Source organism: Alligator sinensis, unplaced genomic scaffold, assembly GCF_000455745.1.
Source record: "Alligator sinensis unplaced genomic scaffold, ASM45574v1 scaffold210_2, whole genome shotgun sequence".
NCBI classification, from domain to species: Eukaryota; Metazoa; Chordata; order Crocodylia; family Alligatoridae; genus Alligator; species Alligator sinensis.
The window spans coordinates 2,262,451-2,286,312 of record NW_005841946.1 but is presented as its reverse complement, the minus strand read 5'-3'; the positions used below and the strand labels follow the sequence as shown (position 1 = coordinate 2,286,312).

The 23,862-nt window shown below is 47.5% G+C and overlaps 1 protein-coding gene across 1 annotated transcript in view; it reads left to right on the top strand.

The window, feature by feature from the left end:
- The window catches only part of IGDCC3 (immunoglobulin superfamily DCC subclass member 3), a 166,399-nt gene that overhangs the window by 100,839 nt on the left and 41,698 nt on the right, over nucleotides 1-23,862 (top strand). Inside the window, exons 5-6 of the mRNA XM_025199553.1 lie at nucleotides 7,425-7,562; nucleotides 15,935-16,093. Of these exons, the coding sequence (XP_025055338.1) occupies nucleotides 7,425-7,562; nucleotides 15,935-16,093 (297 nt within the window). The remainder of the gene's footprint in view (nucleotides 1-7,424; nucleotides 7,563-15,934; nucleotides 16,094-23,862) is intronic.

The following is a 23,862-nucleotide window of genomic DNA, read 5'->3' as shown; positions in this document are numbered from 1 at the left end:
CTGCTTATGCAGGGGGTCGGACTCGATGATCTATTGAGGTCCCTTCCGACCCTAGCATCTATGAATCTATGATAATGTTTATGGGGGCTCCATTCCAGTGAGTGGCTGAAGTGGATGTACATGCTACTGGGTGCCTGGATGGTTGCTGCCCAGCCTCAGGTACCGAGTACCAAACAAACAGAGGAAGCCAGCGCAAATGGAGCAGGACAGAGGTTTGCGTACACAGGTTTGCATTTTGCCGGAGGACACAAAAACCACACCTGCAGGTGATATCTGGGTTTGTAATAGATGATGGTTTAAAGTCCCTTTGAAATTACAGCCAGCAACTTTCCCTAACTTCACTAGAGGCCTGCAACTGTCTGCTGTTAAATAATCTTGCTAAGTGACTATCTTGCAGCTGTTTTGAGGAACTGGCCAGTCAACCAGTTTCTACTGTGCCAGTCATTTGGATGATGTCAGTTGTGTAGTCTACTATTTAGCCTTACCTTTTTCCATCTCTTCATTTCATAAAACCTCCCTTGATATTTCAGAAACTCTCCCTAGAGATAAGAAGAGAGAAAGCCTGACATCAAATCATGCAGCCAGGACCAGCTGGGCAGCTCACAGGAAATGAGCATGTTGCTCTCTTGTCTTGCACAAGGCTGTGAAGGCCCTCTGCCTGCTCTCCGAAGAAAACAAGCAGTTTGCCTCTTACTGGTTTCAAGCCACTGGCGGTCCTTAGGTCAGATTGTTTCTGAACAGGCACCTCTGGGCCAACAACCCAGTGGTCCACATTTCCTAGAAGAGAGCCGCTAAGCTAATTTATATGCGTGTTTCCTGGAAGAGATTATACAAATAGGGTTGTACAGGAGCTGAGTCTCCAAAAAGCTGCTCTGTACAACTGTGCATGGAAAATCAGTGCAACATAGCCGTTAACCCAGCATGCAAAGGGTGAGTTGTATTCAGGACTCCAGCTGGAAGGTCAGTAAGTGCTGTTGAAGATGCACAGGCAGGTGCAGTGCTCAGCTCCCGAGGCTCTGCAGAGCATACAGGTGCAGGAGTCCTACAAAGGGAGTATCTATCCTGCAGCTAGCTTAGGTCCAGCCAGCTGCACCTGGAGTCAGTGTAGGCTGCAACGCTTGCTGGGGCAGCTGGGTAAGTGCACGGATGGTTAGCCAGTGCTGAGCTCCTTGCCATTGCAGCTGTACTGCCAGCAGTTGCCCTAGCTGAACGCTGGCTCAGCCATGGTTTGGGGGGTGCAGTCACTGCAGTGTAAGCAGGCCCTCAGATTTCAAGTTTCTGGAGGTAGGGGCCATGTGATAGGATCCCCACATCCCACAGTAACAACTTGGAAAGGATTAATGAAGAGTCTCCTCATTTGCCTCAGCTGGGATGAAGCCACCCAGGTGGCTGCTATAAACCTTGCAGGCAGGATAGAATAGGGGCAGAGATGGAGATAAGCTGTACAGGGAAAGATCAGCAAGCAGGGGAGGTAAGAAGCTGTTCAGAAAGTGCCTGAGCTCAGAAGGAATGGACTTTTGCTGCTTAGCATAGGGACCCTGGGCTGAAACCCAGAGGAAGGGGTGGACCTGGGCTCCTGACCCCCTTGTGATGGCTTTGGAGGTAATGAGGCCAAGTACTAGTGAGTCCCAGGCTGGAGAGAGTCTCAGGGCTGGGCATGCAGCTGTTTGGCTCTGGGGCTTTGAGCATGCTGTTACTCTGAGAGGGCCGAGGCCCTTAGTTAAAGCTAGGAGGTGATGAAGGGCCTGCTGTGCTGGGCCTGGCCCTTGGGATGCCCTTTCACAGGCCTTGTACTTCCTCTAGTGTGTTTTGTATAAGGGTGTCCTGGTCCAGGGTTAGGGCTCTGAGGCTCTACAGTTAATAACATCCTCTTAGACACTACTGTGCTGGCCCAGATGTGTCCCCAGGAGAGGGCCTGTTCAGATAGGGGCACTCCAGCATAGAGTAGCAATTTGGACTCTCTGGTTGAGGAGCTGCTTGGGTTCCTGGGGCCCCTGGACAGGACATTGGCCTCATAGACGAGCTCTGTGTTAGCCTGAGCCCTCATCTTCTTGGGTCCTGCAAACCATTGCCTACTTGCTGGGACTGAACTTGCTTGGCGAGTCTCATGACACAAAACCAGTTGTACCCCTTGGAATTGGCCATGTGGCTGGTGACGGATATTGGGGAGCAGCTTTTCCGTGCTGAATGGCGGGTTGATGGCAGTGCTCACCCTAAGACAATGGCCTTTGAGGACGGGAAGGGGCTGGGGGGAGAGAGAGGCTGTATGGGGCCAGAAAGCAAGTGACTGGTCCTGAAAGCACTGGTAGTACCAGGCGTCTGTCCCAGCACTGGATGCTGGCTCATCTGATGTATGTGAGCTGCGGCTGAAAGGAAGAAAAAAAATGAACAGTGAAGTATCAGTGGAGGAAAGTTGGGTTTTCCCTACCTGCTGCTCTGAGTTGTTAGCTTGCTCTGGCTGGAACATGCTAGCTCTTCTTGGGGGACTCTCCATCCCTTGGAAGGGGCACTTCCAGGGTCTGCCATGGGCAGTGTCTATGTGGATTCTGCCTAAGAAAACCAAGTTACTCAAAGAATAGTTACACCATGTGTGTCGTCCCAGTATAGGCACCGGCACGCAGAGGTCACACCATTGCCCCAGCATAAGCTTTGGTTTGAGTCCAAGATAAGGCTTTAGTTTTGGTGTGAGTCCACATGCGCATCCCTTCACCAATATAGGCTTTGCTTCTGTGCTGCTTTGGCAGTGATGTGGACTACGTTGTGTAGGAGAGCTTTATTAGCATTATGGAACAGGAAGCTGTGTTGCAAACCTCTGCACCTTCTTCTTGGACTGGACTGTGGGAGTGGCAGGGGTAAGGGCGTGCGCTGTTCTTCACCTCATAAGTCAGGCTTTCTTGTTTCCCACCCCCGACTGTCAGCCAGTATCGCAAAGAAATGGACCCAAGCCAGTTTTATGCTGTAGACTTTAAACTTCTCTGGGCTTCTTTGAGACTCAGGATACTGATAGAGGGCCAGAAGAGAGAGATACAAAAGATGAAGGTGCATTCTGGTATGTGTGCAAGAACCAGAAGGCAGGGGTCCGGGTGGCGGGGAGTGGTTTCCAGTTGAGAGCCTGGCCCAGCCCTGAGAACTGCTCTGGAAAGATGCTTTCTATCCTCCCATGTGCTTCCACATGGGGCAATAGGTCCATAAGATGGGCCATGTGCCCTCACTCCATCTTTCTTGTTGCCACTGGTGGAGGCACGCTGATATGCTGTGAAGATGGACCTGTGGGATGCACTCAGCCTCCTGGATATCCCTTTCCCACAGCAGTATGGTGTCCCAGTGACAGCAGGCAGCACAGACACTTTTTCCATCCTCTTGATGGACTGTTTCCAACAGGGCTGGAGTAGTTGCTTCCTTGCGGCTGCACTGCCCCTGCACTAACACCCTTCCCATGCAGGCAGTAACAGGTATAAAAGCACATGCTAGTGACACTTCCTTCTCTCACCCACTGCTTGTCATATAATGGCACAAGGGGCCTTTTGCCAGGCTCAGCATCCTTCCTTTAGATCCCCTTGTCATTGATGACAGAGGCAGGGCCTCTGGAGCCTTGGTCCTTAAATCAATTTTCCTTAAGAAGAGAGTCTCTTCCCTTTTATTGCTTTATGTTGTTTGGAGCCTTGCAGATCCTTCAGCTGCTGGCCCCGTGAATGGAGTTTCATATGGCTGTGAAGTCCTTTGGGCAGAAACGACGCACTGAAAATGCATTGCAAGGGTTAACTCTTGCCATGGCTATAGCTGAGGGCTTCTGAAATTCTCACCAGAGGAGCCTGGCTGTTGGCTTGTACATTTGGCAATGCTGGTCCTGCTGGTTGACCCTGGCTGGGTCACCACATTTCCCTGTGCTCTCAAACACTGCCGATCATTAATAATATCAGAGCATGAACATTTAATTTACCGCTTGTTTTATAGTAAAATGAACTTAGCAAGGAAGTCAACTCAACAGCCACACACACACACACGCACGTGTACAGTTTTCCCTTGACTCCTTGTGCCTCGGATGTCATTCGTTATAACACAACCCATAATATTACTTTATCACCCTCTGTGCAGCTGCTGTATAAATGATTAACAAATGAGCCATTCTGATTTGTGCTTTTCTTACTACCACAGTAATATCTTCCCCAGTGGTTTCTTGCCTTCAATCCCTGGTGCATCATGAAGGAGTAAAGCTAACCAGTGCAGTAAGCAATGAAAACTAGGAGGAAAACCTTGCAAAGTACTTTCAGTTGCATCATTTCTAGCTAACAAGTGTTGCAGTCATGACAGACACCATGTGCAAGGGTCCGCAGCTGATGGATCTTGAAAGAAGAGTTAAAAAAAAAACCCTGAATGCTAATAGCAAAGCAGATTGAAATGAACCTGTCAAGCCCTTCACATCTCCCTTCTCCCACTACTCCCCTCAAACTCCCAAGGATAAAAATCAATGCAAGTATTTCTCCAAGCAGGTGTACAGAATATTCTTGCCAGCGGCAACCCGGGGATTGTTGAAATTCCTTAAACACTGCTGGACCTCGGACTTTCTTGAGTCTAACCCAGGTCTCACCATAACATAAAAGCTGGAAATAAAACAGCAGCCGCCAATGGGGAAAGACCAAATACAGACTTTGATTATTCAATAAAACATTAATTGAGCCAAAATGCCCAGCCTGGGGATTGTCCTGGCTTTGGCCCAAGCTTTGCTTCTCTGTCACCAGGTGGATTAGTAAACTTAACTGTGGGTAATAAAGGACCGTGTTATGGGGATCCACACTTGTGAGCCTGCAGTGTAGGTTAGACGTCTACTACTTGGAGCTACAGTCGTGCTAGATATGGAAATACCGGGGGCCTCGCCCCAAGGCAGGGCTCACTGTACTCCCTGCTCTGCAAACTACAGCAAGAGGCCATGCTTGTCCCCGAAAAGCTTAACTTCGAAATAGACCAAAGCTCAATTTGCTTTGGCAAAGGGAGCACTGAGGCACAGAGAGATGGTAAAGCCAGGAGTGGCTGCCCGTTCCTGACATACAGACAGGTTGTCACCCTGCTGTCCCAGCCCATGTAATGTTCCCGCTGCTGGGCACACCCCACCCTGCTGCCTGAGTCTGCACGCTACATTTTGGGGGTTGGAGCAGAGGTTCCTGCCTTTGGCTTCTGTCTATGGCATGTTCTGTGAGTGTGGATCCTCTGTCTACTGTCCCCCTCCTGGGCGTGAAGACTGGAGTCCAGTGACCTAAGCCTGGTGACTGTTGCATGCTCCCTTGGACTCTCCTGTTACATAAGACTGCTCACCCTTTCCTAGAGCTCCAGGGTTGTGGGCACCCTTGTTTACCATTCTTCTCTCTTGGGCCTGTGACAGTTGAAGGATGAACTGCACGGGCTTTGCAAATGAGACCTACAGGCCTGGACAAAGTGGTGACTCCCCTATAGAGCAACCCTGACTCAGGTTTCCTTGTCCTTTTGGAAAGCTCTTTGAGAATGCCTTCTATCCTCACCTAACATGGCTTCTCATCTAGAACGGGGTGTCAACCGGGGGTACGCATACCGCTGGGGGTACTTGGGAAGGCCCCAGGGGTTACACAGCAGTGGTGCAGGGGTGGGATTGCTGCCACCATCCAGCACTTCATTTCCGCCACCATTTCTGCCACCGCGCATCACTTCTACTGGGGGACCCCTGCTCCCCCTGCTCGTCGACCAGCTGCCAGGGGACCACCTGCTTCTTGACCAGCCACCAGGAGTACACTGACCAAAAAAGGTTGAAAACCCCTAATCTAGAATATGGAGCCCCTCTGGTCTCTTCTCCCTCTCTTGAAAATGCTGGTGAGCAACACTTTTTTACCGGTGACCCATGACTACAAGTGTTAGACTGTTAGTCTCCCACCAACCAACCACCTGCTTATTTATCGGTTCACATGGACAAACAGGTTTCTCTGGCCAGGAACTCGCCAAAAGTGCTTCCTTGTCAGTAAATGATCATTAGGGGTTAACAGTCCTCCATTGTTAGCCCTGTGTTACTGCTCCTTGGAGCTTCAGTTTAATGTGGAGTTGAGAAGACAACAGAGGCACCAGTCCCATAATAATGGAGTTTGCAGGGTGACTCAGATATTCATTGCCCCCAATATCAAATGAAAAGTGTAAACTGTATGTAGACTCCCCAGATAATCGCAGCTGCTTTATACCCCTTTGTGCACAGCCCATAATCTGATTCAGAGACAAGGTGACTTGGCACAGCTTGTCCTATGTGCAGGAAAGCTGTTGCTGCCTGTCCTCCATCACTTTTGATGCCGTCTTAATTTCAGCTGCTTTTATTGGGTCCTCGGTGGCATTTGGATATCACCATATTCCCTGGGTGACAGCTTTGAGGTGTTGGGTTATGATATCTCAAGCATGCATCTCATGGCATTGTTAAAGAGCTCACCTGCCTACCTCCTGGAAGGTGATAAAACTAACACAAGTCACTTTAGAAAGAAAGGAGCAGTCCTCCTGAAAACCATAAAGCTATAGGGAGGCTGAAGGGAGGGTTAGTTCTCTGGACAAGACACTGTGCAGGGACTCAGGAGATCCAGGATTCAGCTCTTCTGTATGCAATCTTGAACAAATCATGCAATCTCTATGCACAGCTCTTTCCCACCTACTAAAATAGAATAGGCCTTTCTTTGTCTGTCTGGTTAGAGTACAAGCTCCATTAGATGTGGGTGCCATAATATGGCTTAATAGCATGTAGCAGTGGCTCTCAGCCTTGTTAGATGCAAGGCAGTGGAGGGAGGGCCAGTGTCCATGTCCGAGTCACTCTGATTCAGTCTGCGGTTGTGCGGCCCCCATTGGTGCAGCTGTAGGTGTTTGACCCCTGGCCACTTAGAAGTTGGACAGCTGTGTAATAAGGTTCTTGCACCTATTGTAAGCCCCTGCCTCAGTCCCTGCTGTCTCTGCAGAGCCAGGGCTTTTAGGGTATCTGGGCCCTGGGATGCTGCTATCAGCACTCATGGGCATCGTGACCTGCCTTATGAAGCTGTAGGAGACTGTATTTTCCTGTTTTTGCTGTGCTGGGTCCAAATGAGGGGTGGTTGACCTGTGGCACATGTGCCATAGTTGGTATAGGCAGCCTGTGTGTGCGGGTGTAGCAGATCAGGGATGGAAGAGGGAGTACAATACTTAATAGGACAGGGAGCAGAAAGCAGAGCAACAGCTTACATAGGGATCATGTGGCATGGAGCAGGAAGTAGAGAAGCAGATCAAGTAAGGGAAAGGGGTTGGAGTGGCACTCAGGAAGGGTGCAGGGCTAATCTGTTGTATGGCTGCCAAAAAGGTGTACTCCCCTCCCCCCAGGGCTAGATGACCCTTGAAGTGCTCCCCAACCTCAGGATTCCCGGTCCGGCAGATACGGCTAACAGTGACTGTCTTTGCAGGCTCCCGCTCGACTGCTTACAAGGATCCCATGATTCTTGTTGGCCCGGAAAACCTCACCCTGACTGTGCACCAGACTGCTATCCTGGAATGTGTTGCCACTGGAAACCCAAGGCCAATTGTGTCCTGGAGTCGACTAGGTAAGCTAGTGGGTGGCAGGAAATCCTGGATTCAATTGATTGTTGTCACCAGGGGAAATAGCTAGATGCCACCGAGTATTTATTGCATTGAGCAATCCAGCCTTCCCTTTACTGTTCAGGTTAATTGTAGACTCAGAACTCCTTTTATCTTTCTGTCTGTGCTATGGGAGCAGCTTTCTGATGAGTTCCTATTTCAACCTGTTATAAAAGGGGGTGGGTTACCACCATAGATGCTTCATGAAAGGGGATAATTTTATCTTTCCAAGAAGTGACAGCATTTTCTGTAGCTGCATCAAAAGCATCAACAGTGCTGGCCCCAGAGAAGTGAATTCATACACAAACAGTCAAACACATCTTTCAAGAAAAACAGACTCCAGAGCAACTGTCTGTCTCTTGAGAGACTTAAAATAAACCCAGGGAAATGGGAGTGGTTAATAGGTGCACATATGAAGCTTTGAAGAGTAGCTGCTCGGTGGAGAAGTGAACAGCATTTGTTGATAGGCAGGAAAACCTGAGCTGCTGTCAAAGCAGATCCCACAAGTGGCATAGAGCTAAGTGCTGTGTTTCTTGCAATGAGAAGCAAATGTTTTTTCCAGCTCTGCCTGCTCAAAACATGAGTCCAGAGAGATGTACGCCGCAGAGCGCTGCTCTCATAGCGAATGGCCCAGCAGGTCTCTCTCCTGAATAAATTGCTGGTGGCCACCTTCTTGCACTGTGGGACCAGAGAAGGTTTCCTGATCCGCTGAACCCCGGCAGCCTTTCTCCAGCCCTTCAGCTTTCCCTCTTCTGAGGTCACTTCGTTCTTACAGGATCTTTCCACTTGTGGATTGCATGTTGCCAAAGGCGCTTGTCCTGCCTCTCATTGTCTACCTGTGCTTACCCAAGACTGTGACCAAGCTCCTTGCTGTTTCCATCATGACCTCTTGTTCTCTGAACTCTGCTGTGGGCAGGATGGGTTCCCCTCCTCAGGCACATGGCAAGGATACACTTCCACAACAGTGATCCAGAGGAGTTCAGCCACACTGCTTTTCCCATTCAGTTGACTGTTAATACCCAGAACACCAGTTTGCTGGGTATATATATACAGAACACCAGTTTGCTGATATATATATTTCCCCCCCTTCTGTCTCCCAGGAATGATAACCTTCGTACTGATGCTGTCTTAAAAATCAGCTAGTACACTGTCAATGATACCAAGCTCTGTGCTGTAACGTATTCTTGGACACAAGGCTGCTTGACTATAATAAACTACTTTATAATTGCCCTAATTATAATGGCTTATTGCCTTGTTCAAAACTCTTGTCTCCACAGAATGGTGCGATAATGAAGATATAATAATTTCAAGCTATGTTACTTCATATGGGCTTTGCTGAGCCTTGCCTTTCTACCAAAACCAGACATCTTTTTTGCATTGGGATGCAACTTGGCATCTGATCAAAACCAATGAGTTGAAGGAAATCCCGTTTTTTTTTAAACTGTTCCATTTAATTGTGAATGTTTTTCCCTCTCTCCAAGGAGGCAGGCACTATTGTCTGCATCCTGGGTGGTATGGTAAGTTTAAGGTACTCAACACATTTGTGGATTTGTGAGTCTCTCTGGTTCTCCTTGAGCAGTTTCGATAGCCTGCGAACATATGCACCAGCGTAGCATTTGCTGCTCTTGTGCTCTAGCAATAGGAGGAGTGGAAAGGAAATGACTTAGCTTTGAAAGGACTCCAACTGGAACAAAACCAACTAAAAACAGCCCAAGCCTTGGCATCCAAAAGGATATGTTTTCATGCACAACTGACTTTATACACATAGTGTCTTTGCACATGGAATCACCTTTCAGAGGCACTTGCTATGATGGTGGCTCATTAAAAGAGCCACCGGAAGGACAGCCTGTGGCCACTACTGTCATACAACCTGAGGAGGGAAGAGAGAATCGTCCTCGTGGTACTGTAAGCTGTCCAGCACCCAGCCGCAGTCCCTGAAATGAAGGCTGCCAACTTAAGTGAGGATCCGTTTCAACTTGGTATAAACCGAAACAACGATGAACGAACAGTTTTCTCATTATTTAAAAGAAGAATCATTGCATTCTATGAAATGTTTCACTCTTGCAGGTTTTTATACACAACGTTTTCCCACTATCTTTGCATCCCCTCTGCCCCCAGTCACATGACTTTTGATTTTGATGATGTGGCAATCTTTTTCCCTCCCCAGAAGAAATGAGTGAACATTTGACTTTCTGCATGGGTTTTATTTATAAAATTGTCCTTTCTTTATCAAATAGATCTACTTTCTCTTCTAGCTTTGCTACAAATACAGCTAGTTTTCAGTGGAAAAGTGGCTGGTGGAGAGGGAGAAAAATCACTCAACTTATAAGCCAGTTTTTGAATGATTTGCAGTCAATTTTGAATTTCATTTGGCATGAGTATATTTTGTACCCCTCTACCACAAACTAACTTCCTGGGTCTGCCAGTGCATGATATGCATTGCAAAACTCAGAGGTTTATTAGTGGACCGGCTCTGATTAAAATCCTGAAAAGTTTTGTTTTACGTGGGAAAGAGCTTCCTTTCCAGAAATGCATGCTCCAACTTGGACCTGCATTTATGCACAAATAAATATCCTGGGCATTTACCTCAGAGCCTGCAGAAGAGATGATGATTTTTAATATACGGCCTTACAGCTTATCCTTTAACTGACAGGCCAATGGTGTTGGCCTCCAGAACGGCACCAAGTGAGAATAATACGGTATTTAGTGAGAGATAGAGAAGTGAGACGAGAAAGAAAGGGCAGTGATTATCTGATAGCGTTATACAGAAGTTGTCAGAAAGGGTCCCACAATGGGAAGGAAATTACTAAAGAGGGAGCCATTCAGGAAGTAAACTATACAACAATTGTAGGAGCCAATTAATTGGTAACTTATTGGACACAGAAGCTTGCAATAGATGGCTGACTGGTTGACAGGAGCACCAGTCCCGTAAGTGTTTAGAAATAATAGAGTAAATTTCACCACTTCACATACTGAATAGTCAACTGTTGCAATGTATTCTAAATATGCTAATACGTGGTGCCCAATGTCCGATGGAGTAGAAGACCCATGTGTCTAAAAAGTAGAAGGCTACTATACCCCGATACAAAGGATCCACAAAAGACCTAAATGGTCAACATTAGAAAGTTGTTACTTTCTTTCTACTTGCTACTTATCAAAGAAAGGCATCCATGTTGTTGCATATTCATATTGCCTAGCACGTTTTAACGAATCTCTGTAATTGGTACCGATGTGCCAATCACTGGCTTAGGGGACAGAACAATGGAGACCGTTGCTATGAAAAAGTATCACAGATACCTTGGAAAAATAAATAAGTTGTGTCTTGCGTGGTGAGATACTTTTATCCAGTTCCTATGCTAATGGCTAACGTAAAAATGTATTTGGATATTACTGAGAGATTCTTTGGGAGCATCTCTTGTTTGGAGAAGAGCCAGTTTTAATGTAACTAGTGTTTATTAAAGACTCACCAGCTGTTCTTCGCTATTGATCAAAACCCATGTCTTAAAAACAACACGTATTTTAAAGCCCCCATCAGCATTCCACCCTGCTGTTCTCGAGCTGGTTGATAGTGGTGTTTTGTCACAATCCAGGCAGGGTAAAGTGAAGTGGAAGTGACCTAATTCTGCAACCTCAAAGCAAGCGCGCACACATGGGGCTCAGTTTCCCCTTTAGCGCTTGGATTAGCAGTGTGCTGCTAGCTGTTTATCTTCTGCAGAGTTATAGAGCTTGGTGGCTGTCTGTGGACTGTAGAATATCCTGCTTCATGAGTGGTCCTTGGGTCTACTCTTCACCTGTTTTAGAGGCCAGTTCTCGCAAATAGAAAATGCAAAAGGAAAAACAAGTTTTGGGAGGCCAAAAGATAAGTTTTGTGTAATGAAGTCATCCATAGAGCTGAAGCCAGGGAACCTCTGGTGCAGCAAAGGATATTAAGTATCTTGTTGATGGTTGGCAAAGCTACTGAGGCTGAGTTCCAGGAAGGGACTCATATAAATTTTGCTAGCCTGCTCAGGCCCATGGGAAAAGATATGCTATTTCCAAACTCTAATTGAATTGGTTTGGATGGGAGGTAAGAGGCATTTTATGCCATGCAGACTTGCTGTCTTGAAAGGGCAGTTTAGAGATGGCTTCTGAGTTCATCTGAACCATTTCCGTTTAAGCCTGACAGATTGATCCCAAATTTTTCTGACACCAGCCCAGAGAACCTGCTGTCTTCTAACCCAGGGGTGTCACACTCATCTGACTCCATGGACTGGATGAGAGTTGCTGGGCCAGGAGGGCATGGAGTGCATGCTGGATGAGACACCTTGCTGGACCAGCCCTGTGAGGTAGAAATTAGAAACTGCAACACTCCTGAGATGTGAATGGTCATTTCCCTTAAACCTTTAGCCTTGAAGAATGTCTGTTCCATTTCTTAAGAGAAAAGAAAAGCTTCAGCAGTGGATTTTTCCTATGCTCTCACATCTCTTATTAATCAATGGCAGCTGTAGAGACAATGGGAGGCCTATAGACACCCGTACTTAAACAGGGCTTTTTACACCTGTTTTAAATATGAGCTTCAAAAAGACCTAATTCAAAGATAAAATCAAGTTCAATTTGGATTTAGTTCAAACCTTCTCTCTGCTCAGCTTAAATTACATTTCAAGGCAAGGACCCATCTTATTGCCCATTAAATGTTGGACAGGTCACACTTTACTGTCCTTTTTATGACTGATCCATTTACTGCTCTTGGCCAGCCATATGGCTAGTTAATGGAATTTGTTTTTCTCTGTCTAAAAGACCTGAGCGGTTTTTTCTGTAATGCACATAATAAAGTGACCTGGATCTGCCTGCCTGATGAGACCAGAAAACTTTTATCTTAAACATCTCCAGCAAAGCATTGCCAAGAGCATGGGAGACATACTTGCCATTGACAAAGAATATCCTCTGCTTCCTGCCTGTTGGTCCATGAGAGAGTGCTCCATCAATATCTACCCAGTTTGAAATTCATCAGTGAATTCTGCTGCTCTAATGGGCCCAACCATTGGAATCTAACAAACACCTGCTGCAGGACCTGCTGTTTCCTTTCAAAAACCTGGTTTCCCATTTCTTCTCATCTCTTCACCTTTTCTTCAGGACTTGAGCTTTCTTTTTGGTGACTGGGATCTTTTAGAAGTAGGTTTTGCCTGTGGCATCCAAAAATAATTTCTGGAGAGAGAAAAAAGTTGCATGGAGATCTCAATTGTCTCAGACATCAACAGAAACAAACTGAAGAAGTTGGTGGATCCCATGTGTGCTGGAGATGGACTGCAATGTGGAATTTGGTTGGCTTATAATTAATTCCCTACTGCAGTAAACATTGCTGTATATGAATCACCCATTTTGTCCATGTAGTTTATTTTCTGTTCATCTGTCACTGGTGCGGGATGCTTCGGGGGAAGAGTAAACTCTCCAATAAAGCTCTTAATTCTGTAGCACTATACTTTTGGCACTGGATTTATGACCCAGATACCTCGTTCCAGGTGGACCCAAACCCTCAGACTGACCGTGACCTCTCCATTTGATAATAGGTGAATTTTATTGATACATGGCAATAGCAGATAAAAATAATGCAAACGCTTCTATATCTACCAGTCCCAGGGTTTACAGAGTCAAGGTGTGTCTGGCCAGTATGCGAGCTTTACCCTGAGGTTCTTTCTGGAGTGTCAGATGTCAGCAGGTTGGAGGCTGAACCCCCTCCCTTGCCCCCACAATGGAGTGGGTGAGACAGGTTGGTGGTGTGCCCTCTGTCCACAGTGGCCTCGGATTCCCCTCTTGGGGACCTTTTGCTGCTCTAAAATCCCTCTTTTATATTCTTTCTCTCCTCTAATGACTTTTCATCTTTGGGCATCACTGATTGGTCTTTCTGTGGTCGTCCTACTGTCCATGTTCTGTCCTATCAGCATATTTCCCTTGTTTCACAAACCCATCACATGCACACATCCTAATTTGGTTCTTTCCGGTGTCCTCCTAATTTGGTCTGTTCCCCAAAATCAGAAATCCCAAGGGCTCTGCAGCTGGGCACTGGTACCTAATGCCACCTTACCTCATGTTATGGAACCCTGTGGAACATGTCTTAAATTTCCCAGCTTGTGTGTCTGTTTGCTGCTTGCCTGTGTCAGACAGGGTGGGCCTTGAAGAAACTTTGTTACAAACAGGCTTTTAGAGATCAATTAACCCTTGCCGTTGCCATGAACCATTGTTTTAATGCATATCTACTTTACCTACAACCAGTTCCCAAAAGCAAACCTCTAAATACCATTTTCTAGCCATCATGTACCACGGGGGAATTTTTTCTGACCTCGCTACTTATCAACTTATTGCCTGAAGCACAACTACGAGAGTGAGGATAAAAATAAGAGGCATTACTACAGTAGTAGCGAGGTCTGGAGAACATCTACCACTGGAGGATTTTGCACCTGGACTTCCCACCCTTGGATTACAGTAGATATTGATGCTGGAATGATTGTAGTTGAGAGCTATGGATACTTGCAAGTGGGATCATCCCCTGTCCCTTTGATCTAAGGCTCTCCATTGCTAAAAGCCATTCAATAATTGTGCTCCCAACTGGATCAAAGAGAATCATAGATAGAGCTAAGTGAATTGGAATGCAGATATTTAGAATCAGGTCCAGAGCACTGGAAAAAAGCTGTCGTCTCACTTGGTTGATCTCTTACCAGGGAACAATGGTTCCCTGCAGAGTATGTGAATTCTGGTTTTACTGGGCTGCTATTGCTTCCCTTGAGAGGTCATGCTGCAGGCTAACTGAGCTCGTTGGCAGGAATTTTTCTTGACTAGCCTACATTTACCTTTTTGTTAGATACCTATCCCCAACTCTGGAGCAGCAGTGCACAGCTTTTTCATCCCATAGGCCAGATGAGAGCTGCCAAGTCCATCTGTAGGCCCAATCCAGCATGTGGGGTGGGTGTGACCGGGGCCTAATCTGGCCACATGGCAATGGCCCAGGCCCAATGCAGCCATGCAGGGCTTGGAAATTTGGTGGGAAGAGAGCAGTGGCAGTGCTAATTGTCACTACTCCCCTGCTGCCACATTTCTGGACCCATGGGGAGCCCTGGGGGCTGGATGACATGGCTCTGCAGGCCAGACTTAGCCCATGGGTAGGGGTTTGAGCACCTCTGCTGTAGAACGTAACACACTGGGGAGTTTGCTGTTGAGAGGAGCAGGTATATATAGTGGTCATTATGGCTGGGTCTTTTTTTCCTGTTCTGTAGGATCTTCCAACTTCCCTCTTAGCAAATGTAAGAAGGAGCAAGTGTCCAGTTTCACATCTAATGAAAGGGCAGCTCCTCCACCAGCAGTCACAGCCCTTCACCTTCCCTCCCTTCAGACACTCTTAACACACGTGGATGTTTGGCAGATAGAGTCTTAAAACACAAACCAATGGTACGATGAAAAGCAATGGCCTGCTACTGATGAAATGCAGCATAATTAGAGCAGGCTGGGAATTCTCCGGTCAAACGGGCTTTCATCAGGAAGCGCTGATTCATCAAAACAAGTGTTTCACAAAATTGGCTCGGTTTTGAAGAAATTCTCCCAGGCATCCGAAGAGCTGGGTTTTTTGGGTCCACTGTGTGAGGGCAGCCCTGTCACCCAGCGAGTCCTACAGCTGGGGATGGCATGGCTTTCAGATTCCCAGGTCAGCTAGCCCCAGCTGACAGTAGGGCTGGTCTAGAGTACCAGAAAGCCCGCTGATTCCCGAGAACACTTTAGAGGAGTCCTGGAACCTGTCAGTGGCTCACTGAAGTTGACTTGACTCTTGACAGCTTCATGTCTGCCCACCCTTGAAAGGACATGATAAAGTTAACCAGCTTCCCCACTGCTATTCAGTGATAGCAGCTCTGCAGCTGTCAGGAAAATATGTCATCGATGCAAGATGTCAGCAGGTGCTGCCAGGATCCTGGAGAGTGTAAACTTTGTTCCAGAAATGCCATATTTTGGTGTTTCCAAGATGAAACACTGCATGATTCCACACAAATGTATGAGTTCTGTGGGTTTTGTTTTGAGTTTAGGCTGGGTTTTTTGAAAAGGTGAAAATGGTGTAGTGGAAATTGTGTTTTTCATCCAGTTCTAGTTGTAACGGAGAGCAACGGCACACTCAGGGATCCCAGATTGTCTTTTATTTGCTTGTTCTGTTCCAGTTACAGCATGGAGAAGCCTGAACTAAAACCCATTGAGCTCAGGGGAAAAGCTTGCATCAGATGGGCAGCTGTACAGGGCTCTGACCTGGGACTTCCTTGTGGGTGAGGGAGTTGAGGTTAAAACCCAAGCAAGTAATTTTGTCTTTTTCCCTTTCTGCTTGCAGATGGCCGCCCGATCGGTGTGGAAGGGATTCAGGTGCTTGGGACAGGAAATCTCATGATTTCTGACCTCACTGTGCAGCATTCGGGGATATATGTGTGTGCAGCAAATAAACCTGGCACCAGGGTGCGGAGAACGGCCCAGGGAAGGCTGGTTGTACAAGGTAAGACAAAGCAGGATGCTATTTAATAATTACATCCACTTGACTGTTTCCTCACCCTCTTTCACCTGGCCTGCTTTAAAGATGTGATTTTTTCAGTTTTCTTTTAGTGGTGCCAATTTAGTTTTCCCGCCAGATAAACTTTTCGTTATGCACCCGTAAAGCCAGAAAGGTCTACAACCTGATGGCAAAACAGTGAAAGGTAGTTAGCCCTGTTAGTCTTCAGTCAGACAGAAGGCAGGGTCAATTCGCACCTTATAAACTAACTGTCTTAGATAGCATATGTTTTTATGAGTCTGAGCTCACTTCATCAGATGCCATGAAAGGATATCCACAGAGCAGCATATAAAATGGAGTGAGTGATTTGAATACAAAAGACAGCGAGGGAGAGGAGAGGGAACAGTGCTGGGAGAAGCAAACAAGCAATAAGCCCATGGTGGAAAAAGAGGTCACAAAAGCTAATCCAGGGATAAGAATTGGTAGTCCCTGTTTAAACCATGCTTAACACAGTCCAGTCTGTGGATGATCTCGTGTTCTGCAGTTTTTGTTCGAGCTGGTTTTTAAAGTTATACTATCTAAGAACAGCTGCTCTGAGGTCATTGATGGAGGGTCCAGGGAGGGTCCAGTGTTCTGCCACAGGCTTGTGCATCTTTCTGGAATGGATGTCAGGGCAGTGTTTGTTCATTTTTACACGTAGAGATCACCCTGTCTGTCCAATGAAGACAGCAGAGGGCCATTTCAAGCAGGTGATCGTATACATGAGGATGGTAAAGTTGTATATATGAGATGGCACAGAGAATTGGTGTCATTTGGTCCAGCGATGGCGTTGTCTGTATGGGTGAGGGGGCACAGCTGGCACCTTGGTGTCCTGCAAGGCCTGATGCCCCAGTGAGAAGGGTATTAAGTACCCTGTCGTTGAACAGACACCATTTGAAGTCAGGATAGGTTTGCCCCTCATGACTACCTTGAGATGGTTGTTCTTTTTTCCAGGAGGGGCTGGAGGTTATTAATGATGTGTCCAAGGTGTTCAAGATGGGGGGCTATAGGTGACAACCAGAGGGATTCTGTTATCCTTTCCCTGGGATTGGTATCGTAACAGGTTGGTGCAAGGTCTGACTCTGGCTTTGTTCATTCGAGTGGCTACAGTCTGGGAGTTTTATTGGGATTGTAGGAATCCTTGCTCCAGACCATTAAGGTGAGTTTTCGATGTTCTTCCCCATCGGTGAGGTCAGAGCAGATATGGCTGTAACACAGAGCTTGGTTGTAGATGATGGATCTAGTGGTGTGCTTAAGATGAAAGCTGGTGATATGAAGGTTGTTATGACAGTTTCCAATACAACGTGGTGCCAGTGTGCCCATTGGAAACCTTCTCCTTCATGTCTAGGAAATGAATTTTCTGCATGGAATAGTTCAGAGTTAGTTTGATGGAGGAGTGGGATTTGTTGAAGTCCTGGTGAAATTTCTCTAGAGATTCCTTCCCATGAGTCCAGGCGATGAAGATGTCATTGGTGCACCTTAGGTATATGGGGGGATGAGAGGACAGCTGTCGACAACACCTACTTTGAGGTCTGTTATAAATATATCAGCATATTGCCCACAGCAGTTTCATTCATTTTTAGGTATAGGGAGTCTCCAATCTGAACTAGTTGTGTGTGAGGACAAACAGTTTGATGGAAACAGAGGCAGCGTCCTCATCAGGGATAATGTTCTTTATGGCTTGTAATCCATCCTCAGGGGGCCTGTCGGTGCAGAGATAGGGCATCTGTGGTGGCTAATATGGTGTTTTCTGGAAGCTAGTTCATGGAGCCAAGTTTCTTTAAGAAATCCGTGATGTCTTTCAAATAGCTGTTAGCTCCAGTAGTGCATGGGAATAGGATAGAGTCGACGTAGCCAGGAACTCCCTCTGATGGGCCAGTGCCAGAGACAATGCAGTGTCCTGGGGCACTAGGTTTGTGGATCTTGGGAAATAAGTAAAAGTTGCTTGGCCTGGGCTCCTGGCAGGAATCTTCTCCTGTGTTTCCAGAGGTGGTTTCTTGAGGAGTTTATCTAGTTCTCCCCAGTATTGTGCCCTGGGGTCCTCTGTCAGGAGTTTGTAAATCTCCATGTTGGAAAGTTGTCTCTTGGTTTCCTGTATGTATGCTGTTTTGTCCAGGACAGTGGTTGCACCCCCACTATCAGCCTGTTATATGTTAATAGCCAGGTTGTTTATAAGGCTGAGTATGGCTCTCTGTTCCTCTGGACTAAGGTTGCGATAGAAGTGGGGGGTGGGTTTCAATCTCGGAGTGGGCATGGAGGTGGAAACCGTTTATATACTGGTCCAAAATGGGGCTGCAGCCCGCAGGTGAAGTCTGGGAGCTGTCCTCCTTCTCCTGCTGTGTACAGGTCCTGTCTGCGGTGGGTTGATCATTGCGTGGCTTCTTCGGATATTGTACTTTGAGAATGGTAGCACACTGTGAATCCTCACCTTTTGCAAGCCCTTGTTCGCATCCAGCTTAGGTAAGCGGAAATCAAAAGTCATGAAGGTCTAATGTTGCCTCTGTGGAAAAGGTTGAAACAGCCACCCACCTCCATTGAGTTCTTATAGTGGCCGCGTCACAAAATTTACTCCCATACTTGTCATTGTTTCCCGCTGTTCTGAAGAGTATCATCATCGAAGGCTAAACAGGCAAGGGGACAAAACAGCCTTTTCACCCCGTCTCTAGAGCAGGGTCGAGGCATGCAGATGGGGCACCTTGGAGGAAGTTCACGTGGCTGCGTCCTGACACTTCATGGAAAAGCAGAGTTCGCTCACCCGGGCACCCATCAGCAGCACAATCGTGCTTGACAATTATATGTCTTTAAAGCTGGTTCCTTGGGAAACTGCCATTTTCGGTGGCAGCAAATGATGCGTCTGAGCCACTGCTGAAGTGTCAGCCTTGAGCACTCTTAAAAAGTCATCTGTGAAATTAGCTCCAGTCTCAGCGCTGGCTAGAGTGGGTGCTACCATTCTCCCACAACAACGGGCCTGAAACGCCACTCGTAAAGGGTCTGCCCGCGATTCCACTAACAGCCAGAAATAAGCACTGAGCAACAACCAGTCTCCATGGTGAAAGGAAACAGGCAAGTATTTACAAAGGCAACACAGCTGGTAGCATGGAGCTGAATGGCACTAATCCTCCTCTGATTACAGGCACTCACCTCCTCTTCAAACTAGTCCACTTAAGGCATCTCGTGTTCTCATCAGTTCACTCATTAACTATTGACTGATGATATCCTGAATCTAAAATTATACATCTCCTGCTGGAGCAAGCTAATTGAACCTTTCATGCTAGTGACGGGGAAAGTGCTCTCCTTCAGTTTTGATGCTCACCTGTCAGTTCCTGCAAGTCACATGCGGGGGTTTGCTAGTGGATCCCTTCCACCACTGAAGACGTAAGACCAGCTCCACAAACCCCCAGTTGATTCCCAGGTGGTATAACTCCTGACCGGCTAGTACCATCCATAAGAATATCGCCATTTCCAAACAGCACTTGTGAATGAAGGGTGATGTCTTTGTTCCCAAACACATTAAAAGAAGCCGAAATGCACCAAAATCTTTGCTAAGATACCTGTTCCAGGTAGGCAATGGCTTCATTTGCCATTGGGGCTTTATACTCACATCAGCTGCATATGAGGTGAATCCCATTTGATGAGGGAAAAGCCTGGCATTAAGAATTTCCTTCTGTGGATTTGCTGTTGCTATATCAGTCTGGAGTTGGAGAAGTGACTTCCACTGGGGGGACTCTGGATTTATACTGGTGTGACTGGGATGAGGATTGTTTTTTCTCTAAGTGTCTAATGAAAGTGCTGCCACAGTCATCCCCCATCATGGGACAGATGTGCTCACATTAAGGAGCAGAAGATCAGATGAGACTATGAAGAGCTGGTATTTGCTGCGCTCAGGGGTATCTGACTCTTAGAAACTAGCTGAGATGCATATCTGGGAAGTCTGAACTGCTCGGGATTCGAATTTGCTCCAGTTCTCAGAGCGCTTGGCGTACGTGTAAAGGCTAATCCTTTTCCTGCGCCAGCCAGCAGCAAAGCTTCCTTTGCCCGCTGGTGTGGGCCCTGATGGGGTTGCCACTTTCTGTCAAGCAGCTTTTGCTTCATGTGAATGTTGCCACATCTGGTGTGCCAGTCCTGGATGCCTTTGATAGGTGGACAAAAAGGGGGTGGCGCAGTATTACATGGCAGGTCAGTGGGATTGCTGGACCCAGGCATCCTGGCTCCCTTTCCACATCTTTGGTTACCAGTATTGTCTCCTAGAGGTCCCAATGACAGTCCTGGCTGTAGCTGAGGCAGAGATTTCCGTGCCCAATGTCTTTGCTCTCCATTTGAATGCTGTTTCCACAACCATTATCTTTTTCATAGCAATCTCCCTTTTTAAATCATCCAGTACCATCTTGCCCTTCTAGGAATTTCTCCTTCAGGGTGTGAGGTCTCCTGCTTTCTCTCTGCTCCCCCTTATCCATTTAGGGCCCTTTGATCTCCTTTGTCAAGTCCTTACAGAAGAAAGTTTCCATTTTCTTTTGAGATATGAAGGCGGACGTTTGAATAGAGCTTTGTGCCACATGGCAAGTGAAAGGCTTAAGGAGCGGGAGGCAGCGCAGGAGCAGACTGGGTCTAGATACAAAATGGAGGATGCATAAGTAGGAGCTTTTGTGGTTTGGTATGCATCTGGTGTAATAACACACTGCTGGGGTGTGAATGGAAGGATAGTCAGAGGTGTTCCCCACTTCACGCTTCGTCTCCTCCTGAAAGCTATGGGGAAAAAATGAGATCCCATCTCACCAATGACTGTCCATCTTGAGCACACATTTTAGGAGGCTCTTTTCAACAGTTGTTGCATTGTCTTGCTGTTCTCTGCCTTCAGGCCTTAGTTTTGTTCTTTTGTGCAGTAGATTCTGCAGCCCGCTGTCTTCCTTGACCCATTCATTGCTTTCATCAGAGAGCTGCAGGATCCGGCCGCAGGATGGAATTAATTAATGCAAGTGCTGAATTTCCCATGCTTTGCGCTTGAAGCCATAGCACTTGCTCTGCCTTCAGCTTTTGCCTGAGTTAAACGGTTCTCAGTAGTTCCGCTCTGCTTTGATGCTGGGAGAAGGTGGCATCAGTGTTCCCTGACTTGCCATGGCAGTAGTCCTGTTGACACTGCCAGGTGTTGAACTGGGGCCTTATAGAGAAGAAAAGTGCAGATTTCAGATAGGGTTTGTCTTCTGAAACTCTCCGAGTCGAGGCCCATCGCTGGAGACAGTTCTCCTCAACAGTGGCTGGCATTCTGGCTCTGTCACGGTTCATCCAGATGATCTAGGTTCGGTGCAACCAGCACTTTTGATTATTTAGTCCCTCATCAAAGTCAGGTACGTGGTTTACCCAGTGATGGTGCCATTGCTGCCTGTCCTGAGTGGGCTTTTGAAGTTCAGACTCTGTCCAGACAGTAGGACTTTGGGTCTAATTGGATCCAGTTTCTTTCCTGGGATGTTCTATACCCTGTATCCACAGTCCTAAGTCTCCCACTGGAATTGGCAATAACTTGACTCCCATGTTAGCTATCTCAGAAGAGAGACCAAGGGCTGAGCAGACACGGGGCTTGAATTTGCTCACCACACCGAGAGCGCAGTCCCTTTAAGGTTTGGGCATCTTGGTGTGGCTGTGTAGGGACACTTTCTTTGTCAGTCCATATACTTTCCAGCACCTTGGCTCCTGTGAAGAGGCTCAGTCTCAGAGGTGCTGTGGACCTCCAGTCTCCATGGACTGTGTGAGGGCTCAGCACCTTGAAGATCCCCTGGAGTGGGAGAAGTTTCCCACTGCCTCTTCTGTAGCTTCCCCCAGCATGACGTTCTCGCAAGATACCTAAAGCCAAACATGTCCTGCCTAGATGCTAAAATCAGCCTCCAAAGACACAGGGGGAAATGTCTTGCAACATGCTAACATTTTCAGCATGGGACCCCTCTGTTTTACCATCCCCAGTGCAAGGTCTGGGTTCACAGGGAAACCCCAGCTATTAGCCACATGAAGGATGTTGTGTTGCATTGGCTATATGCTGCTCATTTGTCCGAATGAAAACAACTGGATGTTTCAGTTCCTGGGTGCTAACAAATGCAGTTGATAGGTCTCTGGGGAGCTGAGCAATTCTCTGTGGGAGAGAGGCCCCTGTGCGCCAGACCTTCATAGCATCCCAGTTCGTTAGGCACAGCAAAACCCATTAATGCATTTATTTAAAAATTTCTGCAGGCGGCATTAAGCTTTATTGCTTTTTGATACAAATGTCACGCCTTTAAATATTCATTAAAAGCATATTATCTCTTCCCTGCTTCCCATTCTATCCCTGATAACAAAGCTCTCTGTACGCTCGCTGCACTTCACAAACAAGGGGCCGACATGCCTGCGCCTCCTCGCTAGGGGTTTGGAGCCATCACCTTTATATGCTGATTTGGTTATTAGCCATGGCGCTGTGTGAAATGGGTTTCTTCTTTCCCTTCCTGCCACAGCCCCAGCCTTTCATTGTGTTAAGGCGGAGGGAGGGGAGGCATGTGGGAGGGTCCCCTTTGCTTAGTGTAAAATAAGCCTTGACAAGATGCTACATCAATTATGAATGGCAAAGGGGATGGATGGCAGGGCAGGGGGGTGAGATGGTCAGGTCCAGTGCATAGTTTTCAAAGTGTGTCCCTTCTCCAGCTCAATCCAGCATGGCAAATATAACACGACAGCCTGGGGACGCTGGAGCCAGTTTAAAGAGTGGGGCAGAGGGGCAAAGGGTCTTCATGGAAGGAAAAAGCCAAAGGCACATGTGTGCGTGCGTGTGTGTGAAACAAGCGGATGAGACCGAAGACCCCTGTGTGCCTCCATCAAGTCCTAGTCAGTGGTGGGTCCCCTGGAAGACAGGGCTGGCCAGGCCGGATCCCCCTGGGTCTGCCGACACACTCCAGACCTGGAGGCTCACCAAGCAGGCTGCTCTGGACTCATTCCCAGCACCACGTCTCTGGGTGCTTGGCAGCCTCGTTGCTGAACTTCCAGCTCTGGGGTACCTTAGTAGACTGGCTGGGGCCCACTCAGGCCTGCCTACCCAAAACTGGCTGCTGGTGTGGTGGAGACAAGCCCTGGCTGCTTGGGTTTGCCCTACAGGGAATTCCCTCTCTGCTCAACCCTGAATGTTGCCAAGTCCTAAGTGAGAATAGAGGCAAATGGTTTCTTCTTCGTTTCAACTTCCTTGTCCCTTGAAGAAGTGTCCCCTCGGGGAGAACAGGGGCCTTGCCATGGGACACACTGCGTATGGCAGTGACAGCTAAGCCTCCTGCCAGAGCCCTGTCCCCCTGGCAATTGGGGATACATCAGATGCATCCGATTCAGAAGGCAGTAAAGACCAGGTGTCCTTCCCCCCACCACCCCGGGTGCACCGTGAGCTTCTGCTCCTGGGGATGGAGGCAGGAGTCCTGCATGCCTCTCTGGTAGCCTGATCTGTGTTCCTCACCTCCCCTGTTTAGCTCGGCAGAAGCTGTATCTGTCACTGGACACCTGGGGCTCATTGTTGGTTTCCCCTGTGTGGCTGTACTGCTGGGGGAAAGAGGTCCAAGGACTGGCTCGTATGCACCTTCGCAACCCCAGAGTTGCTAAGGTGCTAAGAGTTGGTTGAGGTGGGCTCCTGATTATTCAGGGTTTCTGTCCCATTTTTCTTCTCCCTTCAAGAAACTCTGTTATAGATGAATATTGCTTATGAGTAGGGTAGGTTGTTCACATAGGAACACCCAGGCAGG